The following is a 17,391-nucleotide window of genomic DNA, read 5'->3' on the forward strand; positions in this document are numbered from 1 at the left end:
TTGAAAGCCTAGACCAATCAAAACATCTTCCATGACACTAACACTCTTTATCAACCAATCATGAAGAGTTTAAATTCTTTCCAACAGGAAGTGAAGGGGCTCTCAGAAGAAGTGACATCATAAAGTACCTGGGATGGGCAAGCCTCCGAAGGTAATGTTGACATCATAGTCTCCCGGGGTGAAGGGGATGTACTCCACACTGCAGCTGCCATCTTTATTGTCCTTACAGGACATCTTAGCCTCTGATGGACCCTCGATGGCCAGGCCCAGACCCCCTGTACCAGCACCCCTAGAGGGGGAGGGAGGGAGAGAGGGGGACAGAAAGAGAGAGGGGTGGTGAAGAGGGAGGAGAGAATAATGTTTTCCAGTATCTCATAACTGAGATGTTGTTTTTTGCCACACCATTTAACCTTCCTCCCCCTACTTATACCCCATTTCACCCATCTGATTTTCACCCCAGTGTGTGTACCACCTGAACAGATTGACAGAAGGATGCAGTGTAAATCTCTGATGGAAGCCTTATGTTCCACATAGTAATGATGAGGATTAAGTAAGTAAGTAAGTTAGTACCTGGTTTCCACGGTGAAGCGGTTGGGTTTGTTGACCAGGCCCTCCTCCAGACCAGGGCCGTAGGCTCTGACACGGCTGGGGTCACAACCCTCCGTTACCGGGACACGGAACGGACTGTTAGGCACCGCCACATCATCATACAGCACCTCTATCAGGTGCATCCCTGAACACACACAAGCAGTGAGAGAACACACACACAGTATACACACACACACACACACACACACACACACACACACACACACACACAAAAGCACATTTGACTACTTTCTTTTGAAACTAGTGTGACCAAAAAAAACAATCTCAACAGTGAATCACTGTGGCCATTGCTAGAGGAACACTGATTAGATTACTAAACTGCTACAATAAACTGTGTGTGTGTGTGTGTGTGTGTGTGTGTGTGTGTGTGTGTGTGTGTGTGTGTGTGTGTGTGACTTTCTTTATGAAAAGTCCATGTCAGAGAGCCACAAGGTTGCGTATTTCTGTCCCCAATTCAGCGGGCTGAGGCCTGGACGTAACAGGCATCCCCTATTAGTGGAAAACCATCTGCCCTCCCTCTGTAGACAGTCACCGGCTACTAATACCTTACTTCCCCCAGACCTCTCTCTCTATCTCCCTCTCTATCTCCCTCTATCCCTCCCTCCCTCCACCTCTCTCTCTCTCTGGGAGCAGATTCAGTTCCAGCTTCCATTCATTCATTGTTATAATGTTCTTTTTTGCCTTTCTCCCTTTCTGTCTTTCTCCCTAGCTCATCACTCTTTCTCTCCCCCTCTCTACCTTAACTTCCCTCTTTCTTTCTGTTCTGTGTGTCTCTCCCATCTTCTCTCTCCCTCTTCCAAGTAATCTCAACGTGTGTGCTCTCTTTCCCCCTCGTGTCCTCAACAGCCGGGGCCTAAATTTACATCAACCCCCTCCCACTTCTCTCGAAGTCCTCTCGTATCTCCAGCCAGGGCCTGTATACACAAATGATATCACAGTAGGAGTGCTGATCTCCGATCAGACCCCCCCAAACTGATCCTATATCAGTGTTCCTACTCATAGCCACTTGGTGAATATGGGCCAAGGGGCCTACACTGGGAGAAATCACACTGCTTCCTGGCAGGCTAGAGTATGTTAAAGTCATGAAGGGCAGAAGAGCTGAGCTCAGCTCTTTTCCCCCTGGCTAAGGGGGAGGGAAAACAGTTAGTTTTATGAAAGCCACAAGGTTTATTTTTTGGGAATTACGACATGTGGCGCTGGAAAAACATTCACAAACAGGGTGAGCACCAAGGCTACCCAGACTCCCTCACTGCAGGCCTCAAGAGGGGCTATAAGCCAATCAGACGGGTGTACTGGGGCGGCTCTGGGCTCATTCAGGTACAATAAAATCCAAGGCAATCTAATGACTTTCCTATGAGCTTTGGCTTCATATATGGCAGATAATACATTGTGCCTGATATTCTGCTTCATCCATCATAATGTTCTCTAGATAGAATGTACATCACATTATTGGTGCAGATGCATGACTCAGCACATTGAACCTTTACCATCCTCATAGGCAGCGTATTCCACTCTGTAGGTGCCTTCCCCCTTGTCAGTGATGTAGGCGTCTGTGTTGGCGCCTGTAGGGTTGACGATGCGGGCCTTGACATGGCTGCCCCCGGTCTTGCTCTTGGCACGGGCATCCACCATGAAATGGGTGGTCACCTCCCTCAGGACCCCTGTGGACAACACAGATACAGTATGTATGTGGAGCTTGGTTGTTTTGTCTGTCTCTCACAGGTGATGTGTCTATCTGGCTGGCTGGCTGCCTGTCTGTCTGTACCTCTGTCTTTGTCCCTCGTTCTCTGATCCACAGGAGGTTGGTGGCACCTTAATTTGGGAGAACGGGCTTGTGGAAATGGTATCATATACATCAAACACAGTTTCCAAGTGTTTCATGCCATTCCATTTGCTCCGTTCCGGCCATTATTATGAGCCGTTCTCCCCTCAGCAGCCTCCTGCACTCTGATCGCAATTATTTTTTCTCCATGTGATAGACACACATTTCTCTTTCTCTCTCTCTTCCCCCTGTCTATCTCTAACTTTTCCCTTGGGATCTAAGCTGAGACTAATTCGACATCAGGTCTGTCTGAGTTAACACAAACCTCCATTGACAGCCGCACGTCTGCAGTATCAATTCCACTGGCTTTAAAAGCCCAGCCAATCACTGCCAATCAGGAACACAACCAACCAATCACAAAGCAATCACAACCCCTCACAGTCAGACATGGCCAGTCAGGATTGTCCAAGTCTAATCAAAGCCAGACAGGGCTGTGCAGGGCAGTAATGTCAGTCAAGCTGTGGTCAGGTCGCTACGGCTAATCGTCCGTTTATTTTCCTTCCTCTACGGACAGAAAGAGATAGGGGAGAGAGAATAGGAGTGGGAGAGAAAGGACAGAGGGAGAGAGCAAGGGAGAGAGAGAGAGAGAGAGAGAGAGAGAGAGAGAGAGAGCGAGAGAGAGAGAGAGAGAGAGAGAGAGAGAGAGAGAGAGAGAGAGAGAGAGAGAGAATTTATCAAATGCACAGACCACAAATTTAGCACTGCCACACTCCATTAACCAGGTTTTGAGTGTAGGCTATTCCCCTGACATCTGGAACCAAGGACTAAAAATGGAGGCAAATTTGATCCAAACAATTACCGTGGCATTTGTGTCAACAGAAACCTGGCAAAAATACTCTGCGTCATCATGAACAGCATATTACTACACAATGTTCTGAGCAAAAATCGAATTGAATTCCTACCAAATGATCAAACTTCAGACCACATGTATACCCTCCACACCCTAAATGTTAACCATGAGAATCAAAACAAAACATTTCTCCTGCTTTGTGGATTTCCAAAAAGCCTTTGATTCACTTTGGGCGTGAAGACATTTTTCTGAAATGAATAGAAAGTGGTGTGAGTAGAAAAGCATACTGTGTGACGTCCTCAAATCAATGTGTAGAAATAACAACTGTGCAGTCAACATTGGAAATAAACATACACGTTTATTTTCCCAAGGACGCAGAGGGAAACAGTTGAACAACCGAAGCTCAAGTCTATTTAATTTTTTTTTTTTTTAAACTAGAACAATCAACAGCCCACGGTCTCACTCTTAACAACACAGAAATAAAATGCCTCCTGTATGCAGACATGGTGCTGCTGTCCCCCGCAAAATATGAGTTACAGCAACAACTAGATTATCTGCAACAGTTCTGTCAGACCTGGGCCCTGACAGTCAATCTCAAAAAGACAAACATTCTATCCAGATGTCAGGGAAAACCGATATCCATTTTTACTGGGCTCCACAGTGAACTTCAACCTGGCTGTGAATTAACTTGAAGACAAAGCAAGGTAGGGCTTTCTCTGTCCTTAAAATATCTATCAAATTAGACATACCAATTAGGATTTGGCTCAAAATATTCAACAGAAACAATTGCACTATATGGCAGGGAAGTGCGGGTCCTCTTCTAAAACAAGAATTTGACAAATGGGACAAACGCCCAATTGAAACACTGCATGAGGATTCTCTAAGATCATCCTAAGAGTACAGAGAAAAACTACAAACAACGCATGAAGAGCAGAATTAGGCCAATTCCCTCTTCTGATTGATATCCAAAAAAAGACCTACCAAATTGTATAATAATTTCTTAACAAGTGACCCCGCTCCTACCACTACAAAGCCCTCAACTGTCAGGTGACCACCACAGAGAAGGGTCTCGTCAGCCAGGTGGTCCTGAGGCTCAATTCACTAACCACTACCAACCCAACAAATCATCCGGACAGCATCTGGCCCAACCACATTATCACAGAGCAAAAATAAAAATATCACCAATTGGGAAAAACCCCACAAATAATCAAAGTAAACTTCAATGCTATTAAGTTCTAAACAAACAGTACACAGTGGCAGACTATCTGACTATCTGAAAACTGAGGAAAACACTAACTACTGTATGTACAGACTGAGTGAGCACAGCCTGGCCATAGAGACCAGTCATCACAGGCAAACCTGGCTGCTCAGAGAGGACAGGCTATGCTCGTTCTTCACCCAGGAAGAGGAAGAGACAGAACAGAAATACATTCTTCCCAAAATTATAAAACAACACAAAGAATTGGAAAACCTAAATGATGAAGACAAACTTAAATACATTCTTGGTTAAAAAGTCAAACGCTGTGTTTTATCAGCCAAATGTGTGGCCTCCTTCCACAATGTGAGAGACAGCCAGTGAGAACTATAGTATGATTATTCATATTAACCTATTCTTAATTATTATTTGTTGTAATTGCTGCTAATATGAGTATCACTATCATTATCATTGCTTCATTATATTTCCTGAGCTTTCTTATATCTCCTAGATATGGGACAGACACTTCAAAACCTTTTTCCTTGACTGTCTGTTTTGCCAACGGCTTAAACTCTTAAGAATGAATTACAGTCTAGTATATTGCTCTGACCATCGTCGATATATGTTTACTTTGACAATGTAAGTGTTTACTTTCCATGTAAATAAAGTATACTGAATTGAATTGAAAGAGAGAGAGAGAGAGGGAGAGACAGAGAGAGAGAGAGAGAGAGAGAGAGAGAGAGAGAGAGAGACAGAGACAGAGACAGAGAGAGAGAGACAGAGAGAGAGAGAGAGACAGAGAGAGAGACAGAGAGACAGAGAGAGAGAGAGAGAGAGAGAGACAGAGACAGAGAGAGAGAGAGAGAGAGAGAGAGAGACAGAGAGAGAGAGAGAGAGACAGAGAGAGAGAGAGACAGAGACAGAGAGAGAGAGAGAGAGAGAGAGAGAGAGAGAGACAGAGAGACAGAGAGAGACAGAGAGAGAGAGAGAGAGAGAGAGAGAGAGAGAGAGAGAGACAGAGAGAGAGAGAGAGAGACAGAGAGAGACAGAGAGAGAGAGAGAGAGACAGAGAGAGAGAGAGAGAGAGAGAGAGAGAGAGAGACAGAGAGAGAGACAGAGAGAGAGAGAGAGAGAGAGAGAGAGAGAGAGAGAGAGAGAGAGAGAGAGAGAGAGAGAGAGAGAGAGAGAGAGAGAGAGAGAGAGAGAGAGAGAGAGAGAGAGAGAGAGACAGAGAGAGAGAGAGAGAGAGAGAGAGAGAGAGAGAGAGAGAGAGAGAGAGAGAGAGAGAGACAGAGAGAGAGACAGAGAGAGAGAGAGAGAGAGAGAGAGAGACAGAGAGAGAGAGAGAGAGAGAGAGAGAGACAGAGAGAGAGAGAGAGAGAGAGACAGAGAGAGAGAGAGAGAGAGAGAGATGGACAAGCATGGGGTGTAATAAAGGCAGGAAAGACTGCCGTTGTGCTTTGAATCACAATGGAATGAAATGACAGAGGAATCGAGAGGAGATGGACGTCTCTTGGCCAGGGCTCTTGGTTTATTTTGCTTTACTGTGACATTCACCCTGTGTTTGATGTAATGGCTGGCCTGAACTCAGTCAAGGTTTAAACTAGCAGTGAGAGAGGGAGGACGGCAAGATCCATCCACAATAACACAGAGACTGTGTCCAAAATGGCAGCCTATTCTCTATATAGAGCACTTCTTTTGCACCATATAGGGAACAGGGTGCCATTTTGAACACAGCCAGAGTATTTTGAACAGCAGGGATGTGGTAGCCTCTGATTTAAGCTACAACCTTTACCTTTACTACAACCTCACTTATATTGCATTTGGCACCGTAAGAATCAACTTCTTCATTCATATTATTCATGGCCCTTTTCTCTCTGAAAAATCTCTTATGTATTGTTAAGAAAGTAGGCTATAGACTGGGTCTTTTGTTAACTACAGGCCGCCTTTTTAAGTCCTAAACCTGTTTGACTCACTCAGAAGCTATTCAGCTGAAATCCTTTTTGAATTCTATATCAGATATGTGAAACGAAGCCTGAATTCTGAAAAGCCCCATCTAGATTCAGCGAAAAACATTCAAAGTGAAAAGCCTATTATCCGTCATCGTCATGATGATGATGATGATGACGATGATGACGATGATTATCTACATTTGTGAATGTTCTTACCTCTGGGTTCCACTCCTGGTCCGTACACCTTCACCCCGCTGGTATCCACGGCTGGGTCCACCTGCACACGGGCGGGGAACTTGGGCACGGCGTGGCCCCCGTATTTGATGGTGATAGTATACATGCCATGGAACTGTGGGATGTACGTGATAGAATAGGTCCCATCACTGTTGTTCTGAACACGCACCTCCACCTTCGACCCCGAATCGGAAATAATCTCAATGGTCAGCTCGGCCTCCCCAGCCTTGGAGCAGTCCACTACGAACGACCCTGCCTCGTTGACCTTCCCTCTCTCCAGGCCTGGCCCACTGGCCGTGACCTTACTGGGGTCAAACACAGACTGTACCATGGCCTTGAAGGGGGAGCCGGGGATGTGCTGCTCGGCAAACAGGATGTTGATGGCGTATTCGCCGGGCTCTGTGGGCAGGTAGGAGACAGAGCAGGACCCGTCGCCGTTGTCCTGGCACTCGATCTTGGCCTCGCATGGCCCCTCCACGGTCAGGCCCAGCCCGCCGGTGCCCGCACCCTTGGTGTCAATGGCGAAGGGGGCCGCCTTGCCCACCATGCCCCCCTGGAGGCCTGGGCCATAGGCACGCACCTGAGAGACAGCAGGGGGGAGAAACCATTAGACAGCTCAGAGGGGGTGATTAGATCTAAAATGGGTGCTCTATGTTACAAATAAAATGGAGTATGCAATATTAAGCTCTATTGAATTTCAGCAATAGAGCCATCAGAAGTGAAGAAGTAACAGGAGTCTCATCTGAGAAATGGTTGAAAGATGACTCCATCTGACCAACATGAAAAATCCATATGTCTATGACCACAATAACTATTTCAGTTCCTTCTCTGCATGACCGGCGCATTCTAAACCCTCCCAGTAATGCTTTCAGAGAGTGATGGTGTATGGGGGGGGATTGGGGAATATCTGGTGAAGGGGGTCAGGTGTGCTATGTACCAACAGCCCCAGTCCCACATGGGACAGCAGTGACCTCACCGCCTGACTCATCTAACTGTGACCAAAGGCAACACACACACACACGCACATGTATACTCACACATACTCACCCTCTCTTTCTCTCTCTCACACACAAACACACATCTGCTGACGTTGGTTAATGATTGGTACTCTCTGGATGAGTCTTGGCCAAATCAAACAGCCCCCAGGTGATCAGAGTGATGAATATGTTTCATTATCACTGTATTACACTTCTACTGCTCCTGGACCTGTCTGTGTGAGAACGGGAGATGGAAAAAGGGGCAGAGAGATGGGTGAGGAGATACTCACTACTAAGATAGGACACCCTGGGTTTTGAGTTAGACCCTCTCTGGCAGTTGTTAACCCCATGCAGACTGGACCAATCGCTCGACAGAGCAGCACAGTGTTGTGAAATGTCCGAAAATTCCTTCCAGCATAGCTCAAAGTGTAAAACCCACTAGCTTTATCCACATAATCCTTTGGTGATCTGTGTGTGTGTGTGTGTGTGTGTGTGTGTGTGTGTGTGTGTGTGTGTGTGTGTGTGTGTGTGTGTGTGTGTGTGTGTGTGTGTGTGTGTGTGTGTGTGCGTGTGTGTGTGTGTGTGTGTTCGTCTCAGGTGTATCCTACCTTTGAGGGGTCAGGGGGCATCACCCCCTCCACAGTGAAAGGGCTCCCAGGCACAGGGTTCCCATCATAGCTGATGTCCACTTTGTAGGGTCCCTCCTCAGGGGGAATGTACTTCACAGTGTGCACTTCGTTGGCCGTGTCAGACTCCAGCTTGCAGGGGATTGGCCGACGAGAGGGCGAGGTGATCTTCACATCCAACTTGCCCTGACCACCGGCGCCATGCGTGCTCACTGTGAACTCCTGATCCTTCCCAACGTCAACCTCTGTAGGTCACACACACACACACACACACACACACACACACACAAACACACACACACGAACACACACACACACAGGGTATCAGGCCGGGCTATAGCCTACATTCCTGTTTGGCACCAAAGTGAAAACAATAGATTTGAAATTAGCAGACTGGAATGATTAGATACCTAGGGGATCATAATTATTTTCTATATGACTATGGAGCCAAGCCATCACACAAAACAAATACTATACTGTCCTTGGTGAATCAGTCAAATAATTCCTTGGCAGTATTGAATATCACGAGGGAGGGCCAGTTGATTTTATATATTTCTTCTTAAAGGAAGTAACTGTCAGAAGAATTCCAACGTATTATCTATGGCTGTGTGTTCTGGGGAAGACAAGTGTGTTGGAGGTCATAAGGTCACACTCTTCCATGTGATGAACAGTGGTTATTTCCTGGTCAGTTTCTTCAGTTTCAGTAAAATTACAGTACGTGTGTGTGGGGGGCGGGGGGCCCTACTCACTGTTGTTCAACCCCTGAACTTTGACCTTGTTAAGGTCAAGGGGCGGAGCCACAGTGATGTTGAAGGGGCTCTTGGGAATGGGGTCACCGCCGTGGCAGATTGAGATAGACATGTTACCCTGAGAGAGGGAGAGACAGAGAGAGAGAGGGAGAAAGGGTGAGAGGGGGAGAGAGAGAGAGAGAGAGAGAGGGAGAGACAGAGAGAGAGAGGGAGAAAGGGTGAGAGGGGGGAGAGAGAGAGAGGGAGAGACAGAGAGAGAGAGGAAGAAAGGGTGAGAGGGGGAGAGAGGGAGAGCGAGAGAGAAGGAGAGATGGGGAAGAGAGAGAGAGAGATATGAGAGAGGGAGAGACAGAGGGCGATATGGTGGGGAAAGAGGGAGGGAGAGAGAGAAAGAGAGAGAGGATATGGGAGATAGAGACAGAGAGAGAGAAAAGATGAATGAGTTGTTATATTATGACATATGGACATACTGAACATATGTGCACTGTAGTGTAGCGCACGGTGTAGGAGTAGTCATGGTTACATACCTGTTTCACTGCAGTGTAGCACACGGTGTAGGAGTAGTCATGGTTACATACCTGTTGCACTGCAGTGTAGTGCACAGTGTAAGAGTAGTCATGGTTACATACCTGTTGCACTGCAATGTAGCGCACAGTGTAGGAGTAGTCATGGTTACATACATGTTGCACTGCAGTGTAGCGCACGGTGTAGGAATAGTCATGGTTACATACCTGTTGCACTGCAATGTAGTGCACGGTGTAGGAGTAGTCATGGTTACATACCTGTTGCACTGCAGTGTAGTGCACAGTGTAGGAGTAGTCATGGTTACATACCTGTTGCACTGCAGTGTAGCGCACGGTGTAGGAATAGTCATGGTTACATACCTGTTGCACTGCAGTGTAGCGCACGGTGTAGGAATAGTCATGGTTACATACCTGTTGCACTGCAGTGTAGCGCACGGTGTAGGAGTAGTCATGGTTACATACCTGTTGCACTGCAGTGTAGCGCACGGTGTAGGAATAGTCGTGGTTGTCAATGATCTCAAAGTCTCGAACGGCGTCCCCTTTGGCTGCTCCGGTGAAGTGCACTTCAGGCTTGGCCTTGCCCGCTCCCTTGGTGTAGATGGTGAAGTGGGTGGGCTTACCTACTTCCACCCCTAGACGTTGTCACACAGAGGGATATTCATGATCAATACAACTGATTTACTAATCAGGTGCATGAACAGTCATTAGCATAGAATTAAATAAAATACAAGAATTGGACATTGATATCCATTGTTTTGTATCTCTAAAGTCATTATTAGCATCATAGTTTTATGTGATTTTGCTCTATTGGCCATGTCGGTGGCTTGTTGTCATGGTTACTAGAAGTCTCACCTGTCTTGTTGAGTCCGGGTCCCTCCGCCCTCACCTTGTTAGCGTCATGGGAGGGGTCCACCTTGATCCTGAAAGGGCTGATGGGTATTTCCTGTGTCAAGGGTCAAAGTGGGAAGGTCATTGTTATTGTTTGGTTTCATAATAATGAAGCTAAAAATGGTGGCGTAGTTTCTCTTTCTCTCACGTGGTCAGCGAACAGCACCATGATGGTGTAGCGTCCGGGGCCGGGGGGCATGTATTTCACTGTGAACGTGTCGTTGTCATTCTTGATGATGTCAAAGTCGATGTCAGCCTCTGCCGGACCCACCACGCCGGGAGCACACTTTATGCCGATACTGACATCCCCTGAGGAATGGGAATGGGAGTGAAGGGGTCCGGGATTAGATCATTCAGGAAGGGGATGAACATTGGAGTGGAAAAACGCAAGTAAGATTGTTTAACATTGAGAAGGCAGATGGCAACAAAATACTCAAGTGTTAACACCCAAACTGTCAGCTACAAAGATGAGTGGTGAAGACCCTTCTATGTGTTGTATTTCTCTGTTGCATCTCACCTTGACCTGCCTCGCTGCAGTCCACAGTGAAGTAGGTGGGCTCGTTGGCCTTCAGACCTGACTTCTCCACACCTGGACCGTACACCTTCACATTCTCTGGGTGGCTGCCCTCTCCGATGGTCACCTGAGACACACACACACACACGCGCCGGCGCGCACACACACACACACACACACACACACACACACACACACACACACACACAGCAATGACCATACATTACCAGTACTATAACATTGTACAAAGCTGTATACTATCTTTGGAAATGCACTGACTTTGCAATAGAACGCTGTAAGTGACGTACTGTGCGTGTGGACTGTATGTGTATCTAACACAGGGCTCTTCAACCCTGTTCCTGGAGAGTTACCGTCCTGTAGGATTTTGCTCCAACCCTAATCTAGCGCACCTGATTCTAATAATTAGCTGGTTGATAAGCTGAATCAGGTTATTTACAACTGGGGTTGGAGTGAAAACCTACAGAAGGGTCTCTCTCCAGGAACAGGGTTGGAGAGCCCTGCTCTAACAGGTATTTGATTACAGTCTGTTAGAGTTGGGTGGTCAGCCTTACCCTGAAGGGACTGTTGGGGACGTTGACCTCTCCCCAGGTGATAATGATGGTGTGTTTGATGGGCTTGGTGGGAATGTAGACACAGAGGAAGGTGCTGTCTCCGTTCTCTGTGATCTGGATGTCGATGGGGAAGCCCTCTGCATCCTGGGCGTATATCTTCAGCTGGCCCCTGCCGGCTCCACTTGCATCAATGGTGAACTCTGCTGGTTTGTTGACAATGCAGCCAATCGGTTCCAGACCTGGGCCATAGCTCTTCACCTGCAAGTAGAAGGCATTTATAATGCTGTTATGTCATCCTTATGTAGCCTTTATGTCATTATTACGTCACTATTACAGTATGTTACCATTCTCTTACTGTTACGTCACTTTAATATTCTCGTTCTGAAGGCTGGCAAGCTGGTGGGGTAAATGTGAAGGGGTGGGGTCTAACCTTCTCAGGGAACACGTCATTGGCTGTGAGGAGGATGTGGGCCATAAAGGGGCTGTCCTTGATGTCCTCGTCGTCACAGATGACGTGAACAGCGTAGTCGCCAGGCTCCGTGGGCCAGTAACGTACGTCACATGACCCGTCGCCCTTATCATCACACTCTATCTTAGCCTGCGACGGGCCCTCGATGGAGAAACCTGGGGATAAACAGGGACAGGGAGAGAGATATAGGTACACATTATATAGAGGTGGGTAGAGATATAAGCTCACACACACACAGAAATGCACACAGATACACTGGCAACAAAGAGGGAAACAGGCATAGATGGCAACAGACTAAGTAATATTGGCAGGTTGGTTTTGTTGTCGCTTGCGATAGAAGTAGAAGACAGAGAAAGAAGAGTAAATTCATCCTAATTCGTATAATAACTGTGATAAGGTGAACCATCAGGGGTCATGACCTTTTCCCTCAGCTGGCAGGTCAGACTGATCATGTAACAGGAACAGGAAGCCCTCAGGCCTTGCGCTGGTTTCCGTGACAAGTGACCCCCAAAATGTGGGCTTTAATCTCTCCAACTCTCCAACTAATAACTATTGTGTGTGTGTGTGCGTGCGTGCGTGCGTGCGTGCGTGCGTGCGTGCGTGCGTGCGTGTGTCTGCTTGGACATAAATTGCCTGACAGTCATGCCAGCATTTCAATGGAAAACAGTCCAATAGTATAATCCTGTGTCTTTCTCTTCTAACGGCCGTCAGACTTACCCAGAGTTCCCACCTCTGTGCCGATGGCCTCCACCACAAAGTCAGCTGACTTCCCCACCATGCCTATCTCCAGGCCCGGCCCCCACGCCCTCACCTTCTGGGACCCCACGTCCTCACTCACCCCCACCTCAAACGGGCTGCAGGAAACACACACACACACACACACATGTTAATGCAGACACATACATACATAGACACACATACAGTCAGGGGTGGTCTCGTCAAACAGGAATCCTTTATAGCCCCATTGACTGTAATGTCAGTAAAATTCAAGTAATTGATGTTGGGCAGCAGTGATATTTCCAGTTCCACCCCCCCTACCCCCAACCATTCAACTCCAAGGAATGCAGGAATGTACGCTTCATAACATGACTCATCACAGGTCATTTTGGCTTCTTTAAGCTATTTCAACATCTGTCCTTCCAGGACACCCCTGGAAAGCCCTTAATGGTTGAGCACATTGCCTTTGTAACTTTCATGTGGTTGTGCCCACAGCAGAATAGGGGGGAGGACAGGGTTTTACCTGCGTGGGATGGTCTGTCCGCCCCAGGTGATGGTGATGGTGTATTTGCCAGTCATGATGGGGTAGTAGTCACACTCATACACCCCGTCTCCCGCGTCACGCACCTTCACAGGCTCCTCTAGTCCCTCTGAGGGGGTCACAAACAGGTCACACAAGGGTCACACACAGCAGCTCAGAGGTCAAAGGCTAGCCAGAGCATACAGTAGCTTTCCTATCACAACTAGACCATTGAAAAGCATTACATTTCATGAAGAGTATCTATGCCCCTATGAAACCAGTAAATGAATGTGGTGGCAAGTCATAAACAATACAAAATACTACACTCATATCCACACACTCACTTGGCCCCTTGACGGTGACCTTGAGCTCTCCACTGCCGGCTCCCTTGGTGTAGACCTTGAAGTCGGCCACCTCTTTCACCCTCACCCCCTTAGGCTGGAGACCTCTCCCTGAGGCCCGGCACATGTTGGGGTTGCTGGCTGTGGGACCACCGAGGGGTAACGTGGTTAGACAAGAAGACAACAGGATACACACTCACACACACAGGCTGTGGCAGAGGTTGGCTGTTAGTTAGTCGGTTGAATGGTGGTGCATGAAGCACAGTCTGCATGGGCTACAGTCTGCATGGGCTACAGTCTGCATGGGCTACAGTCTGCATGGGCTACCAGGGAAGAAGCAACAGGAGAGATGGACATTGAACAGAAGTTATAAACCTGCAGAACAGCTAGACAGAGAACAAAGGCGGGTTACTGTAAGACACTGGGCTTGAATGGATAAGTCAAAATGAAAACAATAAGACGTGTTGAAATCATTTCTATGGGCTTGAATACAATGATGTTACACGGCGAACCTCTAGTTAGATGGCAAAACATTCCAAGGAAAAATAGCTAGCATAACTATGCTAAGATCTTGAGTTATGATGCTGCAGGCTTTCAATTAGCTAATTACCAGTGCTGTAATAGGACTGTAAAAATGCCTTGGCCACAGAAAACATTACAGTAATTTTGTGAAATTAGGAAGAAATAACCAGCTAACTCTCCCAATTCATCATCATTTTATTTTAGAGATGTTTAGAGACAAGTTTAGAGATGACCAAAAGAAAAATATGGAAAACAACTTAACAAAATAACTGGATTAAAAGTGAAATAGATTGATGGAAAACCTCTTGATAGAGAGGCTTATTAAAGTGAGTTATGAAGACAAACAATGTTATTGTTTTGTTTTGTTATGAAAAAGCTTTAAGAAATGTCAGGTTAACATTAAGCTACAAATGGAGAAGCATTTGCATGTTCAGTGTTAGTCAGAAAATGTAAAGTTGTAAATGGCTGACTGAACACAGAGCGATTGCTTTGGTCTGGAGGGGGATGAAAATGAGGATGACAAGGTGACAGTGTAATGAGGTATGTAAGACTCACACACGTCTGGACGGTCACGCTGACGTTCGCTCTCGTCCAATGAATCAAAGGTCAAAAGTTAAGACAATCGATTTTCATTTGACTTGAACAGGATTGTTTGTTTCTGGGTTATCAAAAGGTGAATTGGGAAAGTATCACAAAAAAACTGTGTTATGGTACACTATGATGCTGTTGTTTTGTTAAAAATACATTTTTGTTAATTCATGGGTGTTGTTATTCATTAGTTCTGTTCTAAATCGTCAAGTCAATTTAACGTCACACGTGGAAGAAATCAAATCACGTGGTACAGGATATTAAGCCAAAGTGAGCTACAAACTGGATAGAAATTAATGTGTGTGGGATTATTTGATCACTTTTTTGATATGCAGTATTCAAAGATTATTGCAATAAGACAATGTTGGAAGACCAATGTACTTCTATTTTTGAAGAAGGTGATGTACTGTAAGTGTGTGACCTCTGTGTGTTGAAGAACTCCTGAGCGTCTGTAAAGGTGACCGTCCAAAACCAGCCAACCACCTGGATGGATGGTGCTGCCTCTATTGTTAAAATGAGGAGGAACTGCATTTCTTTCTCCCATTCTCTCTCTTCCTTTTCTTTCATTCTTGCATTCTCTCTCCCTCATCCTTTCATTTCTTCTTTCAGTTACAAACTCACTCATTCCCTCTCATTCTCTCTCTTTGGAAGCTGCCTGGTTTGAAGGGGGGGGTGAAGCCACAGAGGGCTAAGCGCCAGCACATGCCATCAAGCTGGGGACCCCTGGTGCGGTGCATCACGGGGGTTGGGGGTATAGTTTTGAGTTTAGGGGGGACCAGGCTGGCGCAGGCAGGCTCCAGTCTCTCCTCCACGGGCAGGCCTGTACTAACTTGGTCGCCTGGGTTTGGGCGGTGTTGGGGGGGGCACTCTCTTGGCCTTGTCTGTGGGTGGGGTGCGTATGGACTGGGGCACTATCTGCACCGGAGAGCCAGGGGGCAGGGCGCTCGGTGGAGCTGCATGGAGGAACAACAACAACATGACACACACGCAGGAACAGGACAGGTCACTCTGGAGAACCACCAGAACCCACACCTTAGAAACCCTGCTGCTCCAACACTCAGAACCCATCCAAGTTCCTCCCACAAACCAAGGGTTCACCAACCCTAACCCAACAATTTTCAGAATAACCCAAAAGACTTCAGACCATGTCGGGGGCCTGTCTGTTATCCTCTTGAAGCTAGGGGGCAGTATTTTTATGTTTGGAAAAATAACGTTCCCAAAGTAAACGGCCTATTTCTCAGGACCAGATGCTAGAATATGCATATAATTTACAGATTAGGATAGAAAACACTCTAAAGTTTCCAAAACTGTCAAAATATTTTCTGTGAGTATAACAGAACTGATATTGCAGGCGAAACCCTGAAAAAATCAAACCAGGAAGTGGCTTCTATTTAAAACTCCATGTTCCATAGCCTGCCATTGCTCCATTTAAAGGGATATCAACCAGATTCCTTTTCCCATTGCTTCTTCAAGGTGTCAACAGTCTTTAGACATAGTTTCAGGCTTTTATTTTGAAGAATGAGCGTGAACGACCACATTGCGTAAGTGGATAGGTGGGGGCTCTCAGAGTGAGTTGTGCGCAAAAGAGAAAGGTGGCCATTGTTACTCCGAATAGATATTTGATAGATATTTGATAGATATTTGAAAAACACCCTGAGGATTGATTATAAAAAACATCTGACATGTTTCTGTGGACATTATGGATATCATTTGGAATTTTTGTCTGCGTTGTCGTGACCGCTCTTTCCGGTGGATTCCTGGGCATAATGCACCAAACTAACGGAGGTATTTGGATATAAAACATATCTTTATGGAACAAAAGGAACATTTGTTGTCTAACTAGGAGTCTCGTGAGTGAAAACATCCGAAGATCATCAAAGGTAAACAATTAATTTGATTGCTTTTCTGATTTTCGTGACCAAGTTACCTGATGCTAAGTATACTTATTGTTTTGTCGAGTGATCGATAAACTTACACAAACGCTTGTATTGCTTTCGCTGTAAAGCATAATTTCAAAATCTGAGACAACAGGTGGATTAACAAAAGGCTAAACTGTGTTTTGCAATGTTGCACTTGTGATTTCATGAATATGAATATTTTCTAGTAATATTATTTGACTGTGGCGCTATGCTATTCAGCGTTGCTGATGACAATTATCCCGGATCCGGTATAGGTGGTTCAGAGAGGTTAAGGCAGGTTATCACTGTCTGTTATGGAGATCAAATGTTTAGTTGTGAGGTCAGTCTAGGCATTAAAACTCAATATTACTCAGATTAGAAAGAGAGGGAGGGAGTCAGATAGTGGATTACTATAAAAAATCAGTACGATCAATAAAATCTGTGTGTGTGTGTGTGTGTGTGTGTGTGTGTGTGTGTGTGTGTGTGTGTGTGTGTGTGTGTGTGTGTGTGTGTGTGTGTGTGTGTGTGTGTGTGTGTGTGTGTGTGTGTGTGCATGCATAAGTGCTTGTGTGCGTGTGTGTGTGTGCGTGCGCACAGGCATGTGTGTGTGTGTTACCCTCTGAGATGTGGACAGTGAAAGGGCTTCTGGGTATCTGCTGCCCAGCAAACGTCACGTAGATAACATGAGGCCCCTTCAGGATAGGGCAATAGGTGCAACGGAAAATACTGTCCCCCTTGTTTTCCAGAATGATCTCCACGGTGTCTCTTCTGCCCTGGGAGTCCACAATGATCACACCTACATCTCCAGCACCGGCACCTGAGGACAAAAAGAGATGTGCTAACACCTTCTGCTGTGTTTTCAGGGGACAGAAATGGACATAACA

General features: G+C 46.3%; 1 protein-coding gene across 1 annotated transcript in view; it reads right to left on the reverse strand.

Annotated features, from left to right (window-relative positions):
- LOC115122999 (filamin-C-like) overlaps positions 1–17,391 on the reverse strand; it is a 94,281-nt gene that overhangs the window by 13,020 nt on the left and 63,870 nt on the right. Inside the window, 17 exon segments of the mRNA XM_065008204.1 lie at positions 129–289; positions 571–733; positions 2,097–2,270; positions 6,585–7,182; positions 8,188–8,450; positions 8,955–9,072; positions 9,941–10,110; positions 10,331–10,421; positions 10,515–10,675; positions 10,884–11,007; positions 11,453–11,710; positions 11,883–12,076; positions 12,639–12,775; positions 13,162–13,288; positions 13,503–13,640; positions 15,440–15,562; positions 17,124–17,324. Of these exon segments, the coding sequence (XP_064864276.1) occupies positions 129–289; positions 571–733; positions 2,097–2,270; positions 6,585–7,182; positions 8,188–8,450; positions 8,955–9,072; positions 9,941–10,110; positions 10,331–10,421; positions 10,515–10,675; positions 10,884–11,007; positions 11,453–11,710; positions 11,883–12,076; positions 12,639–12,775; positions 13,162–13,288; positions 13,503–13,640; positions 15,440–15,562; positions 17,124–17,324 (3,201 nt within the window).

Source organism: Oncorhynchus nerka, linkage group LG23 (genome assembly GCF_034236695.1).
Source record: "Oncorhynchus nerka isolate Pitt River linkage group LG23, Oner_Uvic_2.0, whole genome shotgun sequence".
NCBI lineage: Eukaryota > Metazoa > Chordata > Actinopteri > Salmoniformes > Salmonidae > Oncorhynchus > Oncorhynchus nerka.